The 17,052-nt window shown below is 29.0% G+C and overlaps 1 protein-coding gene across 1 annotated transcript in view; it reads left to right on the forward strand.

Annotated features, from left to right (window-relative positions):
- rod (kinetochore component rough deal) overlaps positions 1-17,052 on the forward strand; it is a 134,828-nt gene that overhangs the window by 71,916 nt on the left and 45,860 nt on the right. The window contains exons 22-26 of the mRNA XM_075363717.1: positions 1,139-1,294; positions 6,463-6,545; positions 8,485-8,649; positions 11,951-12,126; positions 15,550-15,707. Coding sequence (XP_075219832.1) covers positions 1,139-1,294; positions 6,463-6,545; positions 8,485-8,649; positions 11,951-12,126; positions 15,550-15,707 — 738 coding nt within the window. The remainder of the gene's footprint in view (positions 1-1,138; positions 1,295-6,462; positions 6,546-8,484; positions 8,650-11,950; positions 12,127-15,549; positions 15,708-17,052) is intronic.

Raw genomic sequence — 17,052 nt, forward strand, 5'->3', positions numbered from 1 at the left:
TTGGCAAGAGTAAACATTTAAGTTGGAATACGGCAAGAAACATCCACTTCAGTTAGTAGGCTAATGTACAAAACAGAAAAGGCAAGCTGACATAACAATTTACCTGTTTATTATAAATTATATCTTCCTACATGTAGACGACACTCTTGGCTGGAAAATATAATTTAGTTATAAACTTCCCATATCTAGACAATAAAATATCTTATTTGCATTTTAGTCATTAATTAAATTGGACTATCAGAAAATGAAGCAGAAGTGATTTTTATTAATTTTTGGGTGATGTTATCAGCCTGAGCGTTTAAGTGCAGGATTTTTTAAAAATTTTTATATTCTTTTTGGTTCTTTTTATTTAAATAGTTTTTATGGTTATTTTAATTATTTATTTTTTGATTTTTTATTAAACAATTATTTGATGTTTATTATTTTATTTTATTTTTTGATTAGGTTTCCTTTGTTTGGGTTTCATTTATGATTGCCTAGGGCTCATGTTGAGGCACCTACTTCATTCATTTTATCTGGAGTAATTGAATTGTGTTAATCATAATTTGAATCACTTATTTTTATTGTGCACATCAACATGATGAAAAATTACACTGTACATATTTGTCATTTAAATATTTTTAAGGTAATTAGGGAGGAGAGAAATATGTAGCAGAATCTTATAAAGAGATGAACTAATTTTATATTTCATGTATGAAGATATCTTGAGTTAGTTAATCTGGTGGTAATAGATTACAAGTTGAAAAAAACTGGTGAGGAATATAAAGGATAGATTAGATTTGTACACAGCAGATAACCGAGTTGGTAGGATGTAATTATTTTGTTGAGGTTGAAAAATTAGCTCAGAACAGAAAGGAATGGAGAATGGTATCAAACAAGTAAAAAAAAGATCATCTGTAGAACAACTTTTTAACATTTAAACAACTGTAAAAATGTTTAATATTTGATAGAAAACATAATTTGGAAAATTCCAGGTAAGTATCCAAAGTGGATATGCAGATATATTTATATGTTCCATATTATTGTTATTTTATTATTCGTATCAAAATTTATGTACATGTATACCTGCATAAAAAAGTCACAAGTGTTTAATGTATATTTACAATTAGAAAAAATAATATTGTTTGAATTATCATAGGAACTCTAAGTGTGGGATTGGATTTATCCGATTGGCTGCATTATCTCTCAGGTCATCATCTTGAGGGAAGTGAACAAATAAAACCTTTGCAGCATATTTCTATAAGGGTGCCTGAATTTATTAAAAGTTTGCTGAATGATTATATATCATTTGCAAGTAAGTATTGGTAACAATCAAGATACAATTTTTTTAAACCTATCATTTCATATTGTCATATCATAAGGTTTATCTGTTTTGAGGGAGGTCCCTTGAACCATATCTTTCTCCATTTTCCTATTTTAAGCTAAACTTGTCAAAGTTCATTGCAGGTTTTTAATTTTGTATCACTACTGTCTAAGATCTGTATTAAAGCTACTGGTTGTATTGACGACTATTTCTAGACAAATAACCAACTGATTAATCTCTATTTCCCTCCACCAAAAAAAAAAATATGAAGTAGGACTAGTTATTCCCTATAAGCTCAAACTAGGTGTATAAAATACAAGATTCTTAGAAACTCAGAATACAGCCAAAAATAATAAAACATATAAACTGAAAAAAATAACTTAAAAAATAAAAGGAAAAAGTAAATTAAACAATGTTTGACATCGCCCGTACAATGATTCATTCTGACAAATCAATTTAAATAGTCTAAGATGATACATTAGTTTCTTTTTTAATTTTTACTAAAAACAAATGGGAAGTAAATAAAAAATCTGATTGCTTAGTGATGTTGAAATACCCTGAAGCAAAAAATGCGACTTCTTGGTCGGTTCTCAAGTCTTTGTTCTCATGCAATTAAGACTAAGAGATTAGATAAGTGAATAAACAATTCTTCTGTTTACATTGGTTTCTTGAAGAAACAATGTAGATATCCTATTTTTTAGCTAGAGCTGTCCACAACTGTGACAGTAAATTAACTCATCTCTGTTTTATTATGTGTGATTTTATATTGCTGTAGGGGTACTGGAAGCCAAACAAGAAAATCCATAATTGAACTTTAGACCAAAACTTAATGCATCCATGTACTTGTAGATTAATGATATCAAATTATTTCAGATTCTCTGGCAGGTTTAGGATATACCTCCTTATCCAGCTTTTTTTAAAAATATTTAAAAACTTACTAGGATTGGTGGATTATTGAACAGATTTGTCCACTCACAAACTATTTCTTTTAACTATATTTTATAGTGTGTGGTGATATAGATAGTGTTTTAGTAATGAATGATATTGAAAGGAATAAGTTAGCTCTAACACCAACCCTGCACAATGATGTCCACGGATTCTCCAACAGACCCCGAATATTAGCTTGCCAGAAGGGTGTAAACATTAAGGGAATGTGTGATTTAGAAGTAATAAAAACTGAAGGTGAATTGGAAAACACTCATAAAGAGCTTTCCCTCAGAAGTACAACAGAGAAGCTTTTATGTGAACCTATGGTCTCACCCGAGACCTTGCTAGTAGAATCTGAAGATGAGCTGCTTCCTTGAAACGAGAGGTGAGCATCTCGGTTGAATACAAGTACAGGTATGATGAACTCCATTGGCCGAGTATCATGCCATTATGCAATCTCTAACTCTGAAGAATTAAAACTTTGTATAGGTGTCTTTAGGCTTTAAAGATGATAATAAGCTAGCTTGGGGCAAAATGGATCACACTCCAGAAAAACCATAATTTATCCAGAATTGGTAAACATTGATAAAAGTGTAGATAAAGGTGATGTAGAAACATCTAATAAATCTATCATTCAAATATTTTGTGAACAGACATCGGTCAGATGAAATTAGCTGTGTCTTATTTGCAAAGTAGTAATAATTAAATAGAATGCATGTAACAATTAGGAAGATGATAATGGCTACAAAATAATCTCTGTTTAAGAAATGATTTGTTGCCAAGATGTGAGGGTTATATTAATAAAAGTAATAAAAAAAAATTAATTATTAATAATAATTAATATTAAATGAAAAATAAAAACAAGCTACATCTCTAAAATGTATTATTTAAGACAGTTGCGCAATTAACTATCACTAATGTTATTAAAATTAGTGATAAAAAAAACTATACAATTATTTTTACAAAATATTTAATAATTGCAAACTTCATTTAATGAAGTTCATTACTTTTTAAATTTTGCAAACTCACTGATTTTTATTTTGTATTTTAAAGCATACTTTAAAATGTATATAAATACTTTATATATATATATATATATATATATATATATATATATATATATATATACACACACACACACACACACATACAGGGAGTATTTATAAAAGAATTCCTTGGTTCCAGAAAATCGTAATGAAATAATGGAATCAGTTAAAAGCATCCGGTTTTCATATTTATGTTCTCGTTATATTATTAAGTTTTTCATTGCAAATATTCGTTGCAGTTGGCACACCGTGTAACCTTCATTGCATATCTGGTTGGTTGTCTCGCTCAGTCATGATGACGCCACAGCAGATAGCTCAGTGCATGATTTGGTTTATTGAAACAAGATCGGTTATCACAGTTAAGTGTAATTATTAATGTGGATATGAGAGTACCACACCTACAGATAAAACAATACTCCTGTGGTATAATCAGTTTAAGGAAACAGACAGTGTCTTAAAGGGGAAGTTATAAGGCAGGCTGTCCATATCTGCCTAAATCTACAAGCAAGGCACAATTTTAAGTTAGAAATACCTAAATCTACAGTTTACAAAGTAGTGGGTAAGAACCTTAGATTAGTTGTGTTTAAGGTACAACTTTTTCATGAAATCAAACCCGATGACGAACCGTGATGAAAAGGTTGGAGTTTGCAGCTGTAATGCTTAGCAACATTGATGAAAATGAGGACTACTTGAAAAAATGTCATGTTTTCAGATGAGGCAATATTCCATGTTAGTTGATCAGTAAATTGACACAGTTGCAGATTTGGAGACTATAGCCACCATATGAAATTATTGAACATCAGTGTGACTCTCCCAGTCAGTGTTTAGTATGAGCTGTATGGGCTCATTCATTTTTGTAGAAAGCACAATTAATGGGGATACTTTATGTGATATGCTCAAATTGACATCTTTCCATGGATTCATTATATTGAAGAAGAAAAAGGATTAATTTTCTGTCAGCTAGATGGTGCTTCGCCACATTACAGCAACCGTGTTCTTTGCTGGATTAAACATTTTGTTTCAAAACAGGGGATTGGAAGAGGAGGGCTGGTCACATGGCCACCAAGGAGCCCAAACATGACCCCATTAGATTTTTTTTGTGGGGGCTTGTGAAAAATGTTAAGAGAAAATCCATAATACGTACAGGAAAGGATTATTGCAGCAGTAGCATCCATTACACCTGACATACTGGGAGTATGTGAGAAGAGCTGGACCATCTGGACATGTGCAGGACAACAAATGGTGCACATATTGAAGTATATTAAACACCAAAAAAAAAACTTCAGAATTTATCCTTTCAGAATATATACTCATGTAAGTAATACTTTAAATATAATACTGTTTAAATAATACTTGAAACAGAATTCTTTTATAAACACTCTGTATATAAAATTTAAAGGAAAAGGATTAATTATCAGTAGGTTAAATAATGATATTTAAATATCTATTAAATCAGTTTTTAACGTTATGTTGTTCTATAATATGTATTCATAATTCATTCTTACCCTGGTTTCAAAGGTATTACTCAAAACCGTTTTTTTAATTTCTATTTGTTTCATTTTATTTGTTATTTTTTGGTTTTAATACTTGTTTGTTTAAAAAAAAGGAAAACTACAAAGGAAGGATAAGGCTTTTTTTTAATTGATGTCTATTTCATCCAACATCTGTATCGTCCCTGTCTGATAACATATTTAATGGCATTATTGATTTTTATTTTATTTTTCCAACATGACCTGTTTTCTTCCACAACCTGATTTTGTTTTTTGTTTTTTTGTCTTATCAGGTTGAATTCAGAGTGGTAGAATGACATTCTTAACAGATTTTTATCATAATCCTGTAATATTTTGTACTCTTCATAACAGTAAGTAGTACTCTTCATAACAGAGCTTATTTAATCGCGCTAAATCACATGGTTCAGTTTTTAACATATCTATTGCGCATAAATTATTTCTGTTTTGCAGCCATTTTAATAGTTCTTTTCTGCAATTTTGAATTCAGTGCCTTTTATAATTTTATATTACGATACATGGTCAATTATAAAAACTGAACAAGGTTGCTATTAAGTTTGTATCTAACCATTTTTTGTAGTTCTCAACTTCCATGTTCTTCCTGAAATCTTTTTGTTTCTTGGTCAATTTAAAAATTAAAAGTGCATTCAGAATTTCTTTGTAGCACTGCCAGTAAGGACCAGTATCAGATCTGATTCTTTGAATACAAGTTTTTTGAAGCCTTAATATTCATCTTTTCAACCATAAATTTTACATGTGTTGGTTGAATGAATGACATATACAAAAATAATTTATCTTCTTTATTCATTCATAACGTCATCATATTTAGTTTTCTTTTATCTAAAACTCATACTCAAAATTTTTTGTAGTTTCTTGCATGCTATGTTCAGATCTATGTTCTGTTTTTAAAACTGCTAATAACTACTTTAATGCCAGCAACGTCTTTTGTATGAAAATTGCATACAGTATTTTTTTAACACTCATCCTTCCATATTAACTTCATTCTTTTATGGTGAGATTTTCTGGGTGCACTGAAATTTTCATTTTCTCAGTTTATTTAATTCCATTATAAATTAGCTCATTATATAGACAGATATGCCGCAATGGTCAGTTACATCTACTTGAATTTCCGAATGTAGCATTTCTGGATTTTCTTCATTATTTTGTTATAATCATTTATCATTATTATACATTTGTTCTGAAATTTTAAAGTTACTTCTTGTTCTAATATGTGCGTAGATTTTGGCTAAGGCATTGCATGAGTGGAAAATAGTATAAAAAATAGTAATGCGTATTGAAAATTAATGTTTATAAAATGCAGAAACAGAAAATTATTATTGAAAAATACTGTTTTTAATATATTGAAATAAAGAATGCAAAATTAACCACTTAAGTGCAACAAAGCAACTGGCGTTTTATTGTGTTTATGATGATCTGTCGCAGTGTACTGTCTGTTCCACTATACAACAATGTAATGAAGTCTGAAGTAATGTTGGCATTGCCAACATTACTTCAGACATCTCATATAGAGCTACTCTGCATATTTATATGTTTATGCTTACTAAACTTTGATTTGTAATAACAAATTATCCAGTTGTACTGTTATTTATTACTTGTTATTGTACTCAGTTTTATATTATTGGGTGATAATTATTTATATTTGTTCGTATTCTTTCAGATGTCACAAGTAATGAACACTTGTCCTTAACATTTAAAGGTTATCAGCTTGCTGAACAAGAAGATGATCCACAGCAGTTAGTGGTAATTGTTAACATTTTTATACTGTCATGTTTTTTGTAATGCTAAGAAATAAATTTTTATGGCTGTGTTAAGGAATTTATTAAGCAAGGAAAAGCCAAAAACTTAATAAAGTAAACAATTGACCAGTTAAAAGGATTAACTGGAATGGCCTTCCATGTTTATCATTTTCTTAAGAAACCAGTCATATAATTATTTTTAACAAAGAAATTTTTAAATGAATGATTCTACTCTCTTTCTATTTCAGTTCTAATTATCTTACAGTAAGTTAGATAAATCTTGAGCCAATATTAAATCATTTTTGCATTTTTTTTCTATCTGTCTAAACATATGCTTTTTGGTTTGATTATACAGATGAGCAACAACATAAAACCGAATCCATAATGAAACCGCTACCCAACACTATTTGTGAAAGACTCACACAACTAGCACGACTAGTGGATGTATGTGTTACTACTGATTGTTGCTGCCATTGTCAGGTGGTTACATTTCAGTGCAGTTTATGTTTTGTTGCAGTGCAGTTGTTTGTGTAAAATGCCTTATTCAATCCAGGAGAGGATAACTGTAGTTGAGGCCTATATTTGTTCTGGATCGTTTGAAGAATCACATCAAGTATTTGTAGAAAAATTTCAGAATGCCTGTATCCCAATGAAGAGTAGTGTACATGCTTTAGTTTAAAAAAATGGCATACAACAGGTCGGTTTCAAATGAAAAACGAAATAGGCAACCTTTCGTTAGGACTCCACAGGCCATTGCCAATATTGAAAGGAGAATTACTGCTAGTCAAAAAAAATCACTATGCAAGTTATCCCAACAATCTGGTGTTAAATACACATCTTGTCATAAAATTCTTCATGAATTAAAATTGAAACCGTACGGCGTTACAACTGTACAGTAACTGAAGGAGACAGACAAACTGAAACGATTTGATTATTGCAACTGGCTTCTTTAAAATATTGTTGGTGGACAGATAGACCCAATGTTTTATTTCATGTCAGACGAGGCACAGTTTTATATATTTGGCCATGTTAATTCACAGAACTAGATGGCAAGGAATCCTCACAAGATATTCGAGCATCCATTTCATGATGAGAAAATTGATGTTTGGTGTGCCGTTTCCGGTAATTGTATAGTGGGACCAATATTTTTTGACCGGACTGTCAATACACAAGTTTACCTTACAATTTTCAAAGAATTCTATATGCAATTAACTGATAATAATGAAAAAGAATACAGTTTCTTCCAGCAAGACGGAGCAACGTTTCATTGAATCACATTCATGCAGCTTTCAGAAATGAATGAGCCATCAGCAGAGGACGATGGCCTCCACGTTCCCCAGATTTGTCTGCTTGTGAATTTTTCCTTTGTGGCTACTTAAAGGAGAGAGTATGCATCTAATCCCCACAATACTGATTAACTGAAGGTAAACATTCAATGAAAAATCAACTCAATTGATAATAATGTTTTGTGTCAGACGACTCTCAATATGGTCAGTTGACACACAAAAGTGCATCGATGCCCAGGGTGGTCATTTTGAACATCTTTTGTAACAATAAGGTAAATAAATGGAACATTTAAATTAAGTTTTATGTTTTTCTTATTTAATTTATTCGTATCATCCATAAAATTTCATTCCAACATAACCTACTGATTCTGCAGCGGTTACTTTACGAGTATGGTTTTATGTTGCTCACTCTGTATTATACAATTCATTCACAGAATTGTAAAAAATATTTCAGAATTTTGAAATTACTGGGTAGAACTATAGTAAAAAATGAGCATTTTTCTTAATATTTCATAAACAAGACACAATATTTATTTAATTGTGTAACAGTACTTTTTTATGTTTTGTGATTATTGTTTTAAAAAAAAAATGAAAAAAATTATTTAAAGAAATTGAAAACACATCTGAAAGATTATTTATTTTTATATATTTTTTCAGATTACAGAATTCAAGTCTAAATTTAGCAATTTAGTGAAGTATTTGTTAAATTCAGGAGAAGGTCCAGAAGCTATAAATTTTTTATATTCTGTTTATTATAAACTATATGCAGCTTTCTCTTATGGACAAAGAAGTGAGTGCTCAGATAGTGAAGTGCTCTCTTTGGTAAGTTTATTGGGATATGTAATTTATGTAATTTAAGTCTATATGATAGTAAATTAAATTTAACCTGCTATGATCAGCATGAATTTAAGCTGCACTCAACAATATTTTTTATCAAGACAATAATTATTTGTTGAATACTTCTATAAAAATTATGTATGTCTGTTATTCCTTTATTTTCCAGTCTGTGTGAAAATGTGTATGAAGAAGAATGAGAAGCTAAAGGTATTAAAAGTTCTTTTTTTTTTTTTTAATAAATGTATACTAGTGCAAAACTAGTAAATAATGAATGTAGTCATCTACAAAATTAATTTACCCCAATGTTAAGCTTGTACAATTTCACTTATTAGCAAACTGTAATAATGCTTGCAGTTTATTTTGATGCAATGTAATCATAAAAAGAAACCTTTGCTCAAAAAGTGGTTTTTTCTTTTCATAAAATGAAATGTTAAATATAATTAAAAAAGCTTACCAGCTGTAAAATCTAGCAGTTCAGTTACTGATAACCATCTCTTCTTCAGTTACCCGTATTTGAATAACTGTTGTTGTGAATACTATATATAGATGTAGTTTTTTATGGTTTACCTGTAAATTAGAATAAGGTAGAAAGTTTTGTTTCTAATAATTTTTGGTTATAAACTAATAACCTTTTTTTTTTACAGCTATTTAATCATTAACTACCTCATTCTAATAGAATTTCTCTATAATTTGAAAATTATTATGAACCTGTAGGTCAATTGTTATAAACAGAAATAATAATTAACTCAAGACTATTCAGCTGGCATTTTTGTTTGCCAATCTCTGCTCTTTCATCAGATTTTTTTCTAAAAAGTTACATCCTTTATAATTTAACATGAACACATTGATAAGGGTTTCATTTATAAATTTGTTTAGTAAGCGTATGTATAAAATGGATACATAGTCATTAAGTATTTACTGGTTTTCTCATGTGCTTGATTTCCAACCAAGTGCGGGTATAACTTGCTGTTACTAACTCACAACACTAACAACTTGTCAATTATGTAACTTTTTAATAAGTCTTAAAAAGAATTTATAATTGTAAAATTTGTATGATTTAAGTACCTGTATACAACTTAGAGAATTTTATACTGCCACATAATGCTTTAGCATAATAGTGCATCACAAAAAGATTAATTCCTTAAAAATCAGATACATTTAATATGAAATGATGAGGACCAGTTACCTGTGTAGAATGATTCTTTTATTAACAAAACTGTGAGAATAAACTGCAGTGAAATGAAATGAGAGAGAAAAAAGTATCTGAAGCTGGTGAAACAAATATACTAATGCCAAACAATACTCTACAGTGAAATAGTGTAATAATACTTATGTAGTGTATTCATACTTACATATGTATGATTATCCTTGATATCCTTGTTTTATTTTGTTCTTGTGGTGTGGTTAATTTTTCTTAATATTTTTTTAACAGAAATGTTAATGATTTTATTTTCAACAAATTGTTAAAATTTCTAAAATTCAGCACTTAGTTTTCTAGTTAGACATAGCATCTAAATATTGTTGAACACTACTTATCAACAAACATATTGGTGACAGTAGGAACTGGTGATTTTTCACCACCATTATTTTCAGTTTTGAGTTCAGATCACCTTAAAAATTATTAACTGTGTTGACACTCATGTACTCATTCAAAGAAGTTGAAATATTTAATACAATAGATACACAATGAAACACTTAAGAAAGTATACATTCAGTTTCATTTTTATTAGGTTGTCCGATTTCTACATTTGAAGAGAATTCAGCATTTTTAAACATTTAAGGTTCTAAGCTGTTTATAACAAGTTGCAAGCATTCAAAACAGTAAAACTAACTATTATATTTTTTTCTGGAGTTGATTGATTGTACTTCATTAAGAAAATTTCTGCTTTTGCAAAAAGCGAAAAAAAATATTTTTCTTAGGATGAATTTTTTATGTTAAGCAGTAAGTTTTAGGGTATAACTTTCACATTATTCTTACAAATTGCTGTGAAATGTCAACATCAGTCAGGACCTTAATATTTTTTTATGTTAACTAATGTTTTATGTTGGTTATGAGTTTAAATGTTTTCCACTGTTTTTACCTAATTAATCCTCAATAGAATGAAGAATATTTGTGCCTCTATATATATATATATATATATATATATATATATGTGTGTATTTTTTTTTTTGACACCAGGTATTTTCAGTGATCAAGCACTATGTAATTTTTCCTTAAGTTTATTGTTATTAAAAAGGTAATTAAAGTTTGCTTTCCTCATTAAACAGTAGATTAGAATTAAAAGAGCCGGTCTAATATTTTTAAAGTGTATTTATGTAATCCAATTTTTCTTAATCAAAATAAATTAAACAGTTATTATTTGATTTCAAGGTCTAACAGTATTACATTTACTTAACTATTTTACTGACTTATGAATATTTTATTGCTTTTGTAATATAAAATTATTACACTAATTCAGATGTCTAGTAATAGGTTGTGCCACATGTAGAATAAATATTGCAAAGTTGAAAAGAAACCAGTATACTCATTACAACTACCGTGTTCATTTAAAAAAGAATTTGTTTACAAGTTTATGTTAAATCTTAAGAACTACAATTCTAGTTTAAACTTTTCTTTCATTAATGATAGAGCATACCTTTAGAATAAACAAAAGCACCATATCATTCTTTTACATTTTCTGTAGGATATGAGGGTAATAAAATATTATAGCAATACGTGTTATATTAGGTCTGTATTTCAGTTTAAGTTATGTTTTAAAATTTGAACTTTGCTATCTGCTCAAATATCTTTTGCCTGACCATCCTGGTCTTGAGGAGCTTTAGACATATTGAGTTTGAAGAGTTTCAAGATCAGAGGAAAACTGACCTATCATGTGCAGCAAGGCGTTGTGGCACGACCCTTATTGCCAGATCAAATGAGAGTTCTTTGATGCAGTCACATTGTTCGACTGTCATCAGTGAATTAGAGAAGCGAAGAGGAAAGTATTGGTTAATCAAATAAGCATTCCTGATGCATTAAATAAATGACCTGATGAATAAAAAAATAATTTTTGGCTCATCGTGATTCCTAGTGCAAAAAAATTATTAGCAACATATTTAATTCTAGTTTTGTATAGCATTTTCTGTAAGAATAAATATGTTGCCAAAAATTTTATAAAAAACTTATTTTGTTTGGTTATTATGATGAAAACTACACTCAGGTGAATATAGTTTTATAAAAACAAATTATTCATTGAAAATTCTTATTTTGCAGCCAACTACAGTAATTTTTTTTTTTTGTGTTTAGTGGTGTGAAAGCATGGGTGATCTTAAATTCTGGAATAAAATAGTGGATTTGTGCATTTATAGTACACTTCAAAAGATTATATGTAGACGGCGTATTAAAGGCCCATATATTCTGACTTTGCTGGATCATTTTCCGCTTGAATCTATTTATGAATGGCTTGTAAAATTTTCAGAAAAGTATGTATATAAATATATTTTTTCTAGATTATGAAATTGTAAACTACCTCTTCTTTTTAATTATTGTCTTTTGTATTGAAATGCAGTAAAACCTCTCTAATTCATAATCTTCCACATTTTATACCTTTCAATGTGTGTGGATGAGTGATTATTTTTTAATCCTAATTGCATTTGAAAATTAAAAAAAAGTTTAGTCAACATCATTTGGTCTAAATGTTTTATAATGTAATTTCGTAAGACATTTCTTTCATTCTTTCAATGATAAAAAAACATTATGTAGCAGTGTAAAGCTAACTAATATTATTTATATATTTAATTCTGTTTTGTTTATTAAATGACATTGTATGGGTTAGTTTAGACTTAATGCAACATTTAATAAAGTGACATTACCTGTTTTAAAAGGCATTCTGTTTAAAGAAAAAACGATTTGTTAAATTAAAAATAATCATGCCTGAATAAAGCTGGGACTGAAAACATATCGCACAAAGACTATAGAATAGATGAAAGAAGACATTACTCTTGTTGAAAATAAAATTTTCATTTAAAAGAGATCATTTGCTTATAATCAAAATAAAGGTATATTTATTGAATAAATTATAGAAAAATAGTGTGAGTTTTGACTTAGAAATGATGTAACAGACAGGGAAGCACATGAAATGTTGATAATAGTCTGATGGTGCAAAAGATAAATTGATGTGAATAAATGAAGTTAGTGGTACTATATTCACCAACTTGCCATAGAGTAGAACTTTTTTTTTTGCCAAAGTAATGTATTTCAAAAAATAACTGATAATGTATGAAAAAAAACAGCCAAAAAGGTAAACAGTATTACATTAATGAAAAGTCTTTTTCTTTTCATTATTATATTAGATTTTGTATATTTTTAGTTTTGTATCTTGTTTTTTTATGCGTTTGCAAATTGTTCACATTTTTTAAATTTCATAGGAGGTTTTTTATTTTTCTTCATTTAAAAAAAGATTGTGTAACAGATTGACTTCAATCTATAAAAAAATAATTGCACAATAATTTTCTGTTTTCTTCAAGGTTATAGTTTTTGGCTACATTATTAACATTGCAGGGATGTTATTTTCATAATTATCATAATTCATAGTTTTCCATCACCTTTCCAGCCCCAGTTTTCCAGCCCCCAAAGGTAACAGATTTTTTGATGTTTAGTTAAAAAATAAACGTATACACTATTGAATCTTTTCATGTATAGTATAAAATTTAATTATTGGAGAAACATTTTCTAGTTCAAAATTTATTTATTTTTTTTAATAAAAAAGTTACCTTTACCAATAGCTTATGAACATTTCTTGAATTGTGTTCAGAGTTTCAAATTTCACACAAGAACTTAGTCTTTTTTAAAAATCTATTTGTAAAACAAAAACAAAGATTTAAAAAATATAAAATTTCAGTAGTAGAATCCTGTGGGTTATCTACATCAATAGGTTACAGCTAAAATAAAAACAGATTAGATTATTAAAACCATTAATGATGTATAAATTCCTATCCTTCTGTTCCTAGAAATTTTATTATTGTTCTCAGCTGTTTAATGGTACACTTTCTTTTATCATTTTTATTTAATGCTATCCCTTTTCTAGTTTTAACCTTTACTTCTTGCATATTGTATAATAGTTTCTTTGGCAGTTATTAGCATCATTTTTATATTCAAACGTTATTCAGTTAGATATTTTATGTAATTATATTAATTCAAAAAATCTGAAGGTAATCTCTAATCTAAAAATTTGATGCCATAGAATGTGTCTTAATAGATAATGCTCAAAATTTATTCTTTGTTTCAAATAGATCACCTTTTCTTTATGTACTGGTTGTTTAATTATAATATTTTATTGATGATATGTGAAGTACTATACATAGTAATGAATTAAATAAATAGTTCATTTGACAAAATAAGTAACAGTCTGAATTTTCTCTTAATATATTGAACAGTCTTATATAAATTAGCCGGTTCATTGATTATTTAATGGTTAATCATTTTTTATTTGAATTTAACTTTGTGAATGTAGTATTTTTCCATTATTAATAACTCTTAAGTACTTTTAAATTATTTTCTCTATTAGTTTTTATTGTTTTGTACAAAGATTTTCTGCTGCATTATATAATTTTAAATTCTCATTCCTATGTACCCTAATGTGTTCAGAGAAACATTCTTAAATGCTGTCAGCATTAATAGTGATTCTGCTTAAATTGTATTTAATTTATTATTATTATTAAATGTTTTCTTATGCTTTAATTAATCCTGCATGCTATGTAATATTCTCCTTATCCTGTACATTATGTTCTTTCTTTTTTTTTTTCAATTATATTTGTTTGAAGTTTTTTATATTTTAATAGTATGTGTACATATTCTTTTATTGTAATAGCGTGTGTTTGTTATAACTTAAGTACTTGTTATTTGATATCTCATACTTGTTATTTTTATTTGTTACAAACTGTTGATTTTATATGTTAATTGGTGCATATGGCACCCACCTGCTATGGTAGCGTATACAGCATGACAATCTCTTCCCAAAGCAGGGGATAAATCCCAGTCTAACAATTCTAAAAATAGTATTATTCCGTGGATCATTGCATTATGTGCCTAACTGTTTGGTCTTTTTTTTTTTTTACTACTTCTCAGGGCCAGACCAGCTTTAATATGAACACAGCCCGAGGGAAATTTAGAGGAAATTATTCACTCCTGCACTTCCTCCACCATCTAGATTGTGACCGACATTGTGGACACCACATGCCATGTCTGTTCAGTCTGTAGCATAGTTCCCATGATATATGTGGGGTAAGCATGTCAAATTCTCTCAAGCACTTCCCTATCTTGCAGGAACAGATTGCACATAAACACTGTGCATTCTGCGATGTCCTCCTCTCCACTGCAGTCACATTCTACAGAGGATCTCAATGTCTGCACACACAGGTATGGTTTAAAACAACCATGACCGCTAAGGAACTGGGTCAACTCACATCCCACTTCCCCGAGTTAGAGGTCCAGCCATCTCTGAAGGTCCAGGATTAGTCTGTAGGTCCATCTGTCTTTCATCAACCTATCCCATCTCATCTGTGACAAGTGATGCTTCCACATCCGCCTTACTTCTCCTCGGATACGTCTCCTTCCTCTTCTGAACAAAGAAACCTAGGGGTGCAAGTCCAGCCACTACACTGGCAACATTGCTTGAGATGGTCTAGTACCCGCGGCATATCTGAAGGGACACCCTTGTGCACCCAACTAAGAATTCTTTCTCCCTTTCCAGTCCGACAGACACTGTTGGGTTCTGTGTTTTAAACTTTCTGGTGTAGAATTTTGAAACTGAAGATAATTTATTGGATAGATTTGTAGAATTTCCTTTTGATTGTAGTCAATAATCTTTGTAAGTTGGAGATTGAATCTGGATTACTTTGTTATAGGTATTGTGGAGATGTAGGAACTCTTAGTTATATTTCAATAATCAGTATGCAGTACTGTGAATATAAAAGAAAGATTGACCTATGGAAAGTGTTTTCAAAACAATATACATGGTGCACATGGAGCAAACAACTAACAAGATTAAACATTTCTGTAAAAGGTAAACTATTAATTTATGTTTATATTTGGTAGATAAGTGCAAGTATAAGATTAGCATTACCAAGGTGTATGCATGAATTTATATTTATATATATATATATATATACATATACACACACACACACACACATACATACATAAAGCATATGTGATTTATATTCAGAACAGTTATACCAACTAGATCAGTTAGTTATTCCTGTGTTCAAGTTATTTATTAATCCTCTTATTCAACATACATACATAATATCTTTTGCTATACACATGTACTGATAATATGAAAGTGTTTTACCTGGTAACTATCTCTTTAATATTCTGTCTTTTTAGCTGACACTTTTCAATACTTAAACATGTCAATAAATAAATTAGAATTTGTATTCTGTTAGCAGAAAATAATGATTTTAATTATAATATTCTGATGAAGAAGAGATATCTATGAATGTACTAAATGTGTATAACAAGCAAACTTAGCAAGTGGAAAAGAATGAATTTTAATAAATAGTTAAATATGTGTTAGATATAAGGTCATAAAATATTTTTTTCTGTTGTATTGAATATTGGTAGATGTATAATTATATTTATGTAGAGAGTAAGTATACTTTTTGAAATGCATAACTTCTGTTAATTTGAACATCTATAATACTGAAAAAAATTTTCTTAGCTTGATTAATAATTACCCAAACAAAACAAAAAATAAATACAATGTAATTCCTTTTCTTACATGTCACGTTGAAGCAAAATTATTAAATGATTTTTTCTTAACCCTTTGGTTTTTTTAGGTATATATGTTTTTAAGGAACCTGGGACTGGGTTTTTTTTTAATATAACTTACAAAAAAGTTCAACATAACAGTCATTATGCAACATATATACAAAATGATGAAACAAATACGACTTATTAAACTTTACCCATATTTTTAAATAGACTTGAAAACATTATGAACACTACATTTACGCTCTACAACACTACAATTTTTATGACAGTATTTTTTTGGGGTAAGATAAGCTTCAAATTAATTCTCTAAATATAAGGCAATTTTTAATTTTTTTTATTAATAAACACACCTTTTTTCCTTGGACAGTGTACATTTTGCACCTTTTTCATGGTCCAGCTTTACTAGTAGATGAAGTTTTTTTTTTTTCAATAAAGTACTCCCAAAATTTGCTTTGAGGTCACAACAGTAAATCTCTAGATGTTAGAGTTCCGATCTGAAGATTAATTTTGTATATGGAGCATTTTTAAAATTTACTTTATACTTTGAAATAATTTGTTTCTTTCTAATTATAATATTGTAAATAACAGTAGTTTCTTGTACCCTTTTATTCACTTCTGCTTGATTAGAAAGGATG

Source organism: Lycorma delicatula, chromosome 4, assembly GCF_047948215.1.
Source record: "Lycorma delicatula isolate Av1 chromosome 4, ASM4794821v1, whole genome shotgun sequence".
NCBI lineage: Eukaryota > Metazoa > Arthropoda > Insecta > Hemiptera > Fulgoridae > Lycorma > Lycorma delicatula.